General features: G+C 69.2%; 1 protein-coding gene across 1 annotated transcript; it reads right to left on the bottom strand.

The window, feature by feature from the left end:
- Positions 1-65: 65 nt before the first annotated feature.
- LOC120859778 lies at positions 66-3,916 on the bottom strand (the record flags this gene model as incomplete). Its single annotated transcript, XM_040235758.1, has 4 exons — positions 3,832-3,916; positions 1,138-1,602; positions 889-891; positions 66-177 (listed from the first exon to the last, which is right to left on the bottom strand). Coding segments are annotated over exons 1-4 (665 nt in total), but the record flags the coding sequence as incomplete, so codon positions are not given.
- Between the last annotated feature and the right edge of the window lie 579 nt (positions 3,917-4,495).

Below are 4,495 nucleotides of genomic sequence, written 5' to 3'. Positions count from 1 at the left end.
GGCGGGGCCCAGGCCCAGGGCGGGGCGGCCGGGGGCGGGGCCCAGGCCGGGGGCGGGGCACTCACGTGGAGTTGGCATACTGAAGGAAGCCGAACTCGTCCCGCTGGCCATCAGGGCACAGCGACTGCATGACCGGCACGATGCCGGCGGAGGTGAGGGGCGCCGCCGTGTAGAAGGCTGGGGGGCAGACGAGAGGGCCCAGGGCCGGGGAGGGGCGGGGTCGGTGGGGAGGGGAAGAGACAGAGGCCGAGAAGAGAGATTTAGAGAAAGTCAGGAAGAAAAGCAGCTGCAGGCAGCAGACAGGAAACAGACGGCTGAGTGTTCTAGTGCAGATGACCCCGGCAGGTCAGAGGTCAAAGGGCATCTCACCATCCCTTCCCCACAACTGCCAGAGCGTCCCTCTTCCCTCCGCCAGCCAAGGCCAGCGCTCTGACTGCCTCCCTAAGACCACGAGGCGGCACTGCCCCCAGGGTTCAGGAGCACAGGGGGCCCCTACCGGGCAGTGACCTCTGACCTCTCTGGCCAGCTGGTTAGTAGAGTGAACGCAGGAGCCCACTAGGTCTGAGTGGACAGCGGCCAGGTGCTGCAGCCCTGCACAGCAGGGCCAGGCAACCCCACCCTGGGTGACACCGGGGAGCCTGACTGGGGAGCCACTGAGGTCCAGGGGCTCCAGCCTTGACCTCTCCCCACCCCACCCCACCCCACCCCACCGAGCCAGCTGTTCCTGACAGCAGGCAGGGGCCCTGCAGGACCCAGCTGGCCAGGAGACGCCGTTAGTGCAAGCGAGGGGCGGGGGAGGGCGCAAGCTTCACCAGGAGGCCCCGCAGGGCTCCCGAGGTGGCCCGGGCCAGCCGGGGTTGGGGGGTGGGGGGGCGACCACGCACTTACAGACTGCATGCAGGCCCGGAAGGAGGGCAGAGACCATGCAGGGCCGGGGGGAGGGGCAGAACAGAACAGAGGAGACAGTGAGACCCAGCGCCGTGGTCACCCCAGCCCGGCCAGGCGCGGGGCGTGGGACCGCGCCGGGGGACGGGCACCCCTGTGCCGGGAGCAGCCGTGTGCACGCCGACGGGTGTGTGAGACGCCGTGAGGGCCGCCTGCCCGCCCCTCCCGGCCGGGCCCCCAGGAGCCTCTCACCTTCCTTCACAGAGATGGTGGGCTTCTTCTGCCGAAGCCCCAGCAGGATGAAAAACAGGACGAGCGGGATGAAGAGCTCGAAGGCCAAGACCCACTGGAAAGGGCAGGCAGGGTGAGGCCACCTGCCCAGGGCTGGACAGGACACACCCAAACCCTCCTCTCCCTCACAGACAGACGCCCACCCCTCCCAGGGCCAGCCCAGCCCCACTGAACCCTGCGTGCCCCGCCAGGGGCCACAGGTCCACCCAGGCCCCCCCGAGCCCACGGAAATTGCAGCCCCTCCCTTCTGGAGCCTCTTTGAATGGAAAGGGTCAGCGTTCTCTGGCTCAAGCGAGCCGGGTCCCCACACCCAGTCCAGATGTGCCTCGCTGGAGGCCGGCAGGGGCAAATCAGGCAGCGGGCGGCCCACGCTGACCCATGCACCGCCCAGCTCCTTGCCTGCCTGCAGGGCCGCCTGGGGAAGATCTCAGAGGATCCAGGGGTGTCTGCCCTAGGCTGCGACTCCCACCCTCCCTGCAGCTGTGATGCCATCAATCTCCCCCCCTCACAAAGGCCTAAGAAGGTGAGGCCTGGGTTGGGGGAGGGCCTGGCTGTAGCCCTGGGCCCTGAGTCTCCAGGAAGACCTGGTCAGGGGTCTGACAGCCCCCCTCGACCCTGAGACGCAGGTGCCTCCTGCCCTGGCCCACCCCGCCCCCCAGGTGGCTCGGGTGGGCGCGGCCCTGCCTGCCTGGGGCCTCTAATCAGGGTTCCCAGCGCAACTCGGCTGCAGGCTGAGCACCGAGGTGAGCCCTCCTGGGGCCTGCCTGGAGCGGTAAAGAAGTGCCCGGGATCCAGACTTCCCTCCATTCCCGCCTGCACCCCTCCTGGCTCAGGGAGGGCGCAGTGGAAGGGGGAGGCGGACCTTGGGCTGGCTGCTCTTTGGGGGCCCCTGGCCCGCCCGAGGGCACGTCCTGACCCCTACCCATACTGAGCTTCTGCAGAGGCACCAAGGTTCCTTCAGCCTCACCCCTACCCCAAACTGACTTCAGAGCGCTGACCCAGCGGCGCTCTCTCTGGCCCGGGACCCAAGCCCTGGTCCCCCAGGGCGGGGCCAGATGCTGCTGTGTTCACTGGGTTGACAATAGGGCTCTGTGGTGTGGAACACCCTGCTCTGTGTCTGCACCCCACGCCCGCCCCAGCCCGTGCCAGCCTCCCCCCCCCCCCCCACCCCCCGCCCTGAGCCAGCAGCCAGCCCAGGGCCAGCCCAGGAGGCATGTGGGCCAGGACAGGTGCCTGCCGCGTGCACACCGAGGGCCCCACCCACCCCCGCCCTGCCTCCGGGCACCTCCGCGAGTAACTGCAGCAACAGGCCCGCTGCCTCCTCGTTGCTATAGCAACGGCCGCACAGGAGCTGCTGGGAGGAGGGAGGCCTGCTTGGCGGGCGGGTGGCCAGAGTGGCATCTGGTTACGGCCAGGCGGTGCAGGTTCAGCCCCACCTGGTGCCCCACCCAGCGGCCTGCAGGGTGGGCAGACCCCTGTCCCTGGAGACGGGCCGGGCCAGTGTGCCGGGTGTCCCCTCCAGGCCCCTCCTGCTGAGTCCAGAAGAGAACAGGGGAGGCCTGAGGACGGAGGCGCTGTCCCCGACTCCAGGGACCTGGTCCCCCCACCGGGAGCAGCCAGAAGCCCCAGGACAGACCGGTATCCAGACCGAGGTCCACACCGACAGATGGAGAAACCGAGGCGCAAAGCTTGGGAAGATGGAGCAAGCCGGGCACAAAGATCCTTGGTTCCGACCCCCCAGACCAGGCATCCCCCAGGGCACATACGCACCCTCAGTGAGGCGTGCAGCACGCAGGCAGATCCTCTGCCGGCCAAGTCCAGGGAGCCGACTGTGACGCCCAAGACCCTCCCAGAAAAGTGGAGGAGTGTGCCCGCCACCTAGCCTGCCCCAACCCCTGGCGTGAGCCCAGCGAGGCCTCAGCCACCCTGGAGGAAGAATTCCTGCTGTGCTGTGGCCACAGGCCAAGGACCTCCACAAGCCCAGCCATCCCTGGGGGCACCATGGGGCAGGGCAAGGAAGGCTCTGGGGAGGCCTAACCTGACATGCGGGGGCTACTCCTGGGTGTAGGTCACTGGGCACCTCGCCCCTGCTTGCCAGGTGCCCACTTCCCTGAGCCTTGGGGTCCCCAGGAGATGCTGGGGCCCTCACAGGAGCCTCTGCTCCCAGCTCCCACCCTCCCTGCCAGGAACTCGAGGGCTGACGCTGACGCGTGCCCACGCCCAGTCTCAATCCCTCCCCAGGGCCCCGCCCTGCTGGCCCCCGGTGACCCAAGACCTGCAGCGGAGGAGGCAGCACCAGAGGCTGCAGGTCTGATCCACGAGCCCAGCGCCAGCCAGCCCCGGGCGCCGCGGGCAGCGAGCGAACACAAGCCTGGCTCCCTGCCAGGGCCAGGTGCCCGGGGGAATCCTGCCAGGCCAGGGTGATGACGGCTACCCTGCCCATCTGCAGGTCTGGGTTTCCCACTGTGCACTTTGAAACCCCTCTCAGGGAGGGGCCCAGGCAGGAGCAGGTCGGCTCAAGGGGCCCTGGGGCCAGGTGGGACAGGAGCCCCCAAACTCCAGAGGGGCGAGAGGATGCCTCCACCTCAGGTTCCATCTCCAGACCCCAACCTGCCCTGAGCCCCATCCTGGAAAATCCCGTGTCCTTTCAGGAACCCGAGCTGCCCAGGCCTCGCTGCGATGTGGCTGGTGTCAGCTGGGCCCTTCCCAAGGCTGGAGCAGTGGCGGCGATGACACCCATACCGCCCCAGCCCCTCTCCTCACTGGCGCTTCAGCCCCTGACACCTGCTGTGCCCTGCACCCTCAAGCACAGGGCAGAGAGCTGGGGAGCATGGTAGTCACAGGACCCAGTCCCGGGGGGAGGGGCGGTTTGGGGGAGCGGACAGTGGAGCGCTTCAGGGAGGAGGGCCCCGAAGGACAAAAGGGTGCAGCAGGGCCTGGGTGGCCGAGGCAGGCACAGCGAGGACGCGGCGCGAGGACGCGGCGCGAGCCCGTGAGCGAGGGCCGGTGGATGTGCGCGAGGAGAGGCGCCTGTCCAAGGACAGAGGGCTGCGCCCGGAGGAGGGATAGGGTCCCTGCAGGGGCGCCAGGGCTGGGACCAGAGACCGCAGCGCCTCTGAGCCGGACCCAGACCTCCAGCCGGTCCTCTGCCGGGGGAAGCAAGGCCTCCCGCTCCCCCAGGGGCCCGGGCCACCTTCCAGCCCTGAGGCTGGCCCGGGAGAGCTCGTTGCGGAGGGCGCCCGCCCCGTGACTCAGCCGAGCTCCACGAATGTCAGCGGACGCGGGCGGCGGTCCGGGTACAGCCGAGTCCCCTCTCCGG

Source organism: Oryx dammah, unplaced genomic scaffold (assembly GCF_014754425.2).
Source record: "Oryx dammah isolate SB20612 unplaced genomic scaffold, SCBI_Odam_1.1 HiC_scaffold_3021, whole genome shotgun sequence".
NCBI lineage: Eukaryota > Metazoa > Chordata > Mammalia > Artiodactyla > Bovidae > Oryx > Oryx dammah.
The sequence above is the reverse complement of the archived record's forward strand: the minus strand, read 5'-3'. Positions and strand labels throughout refer to the sequence as shown.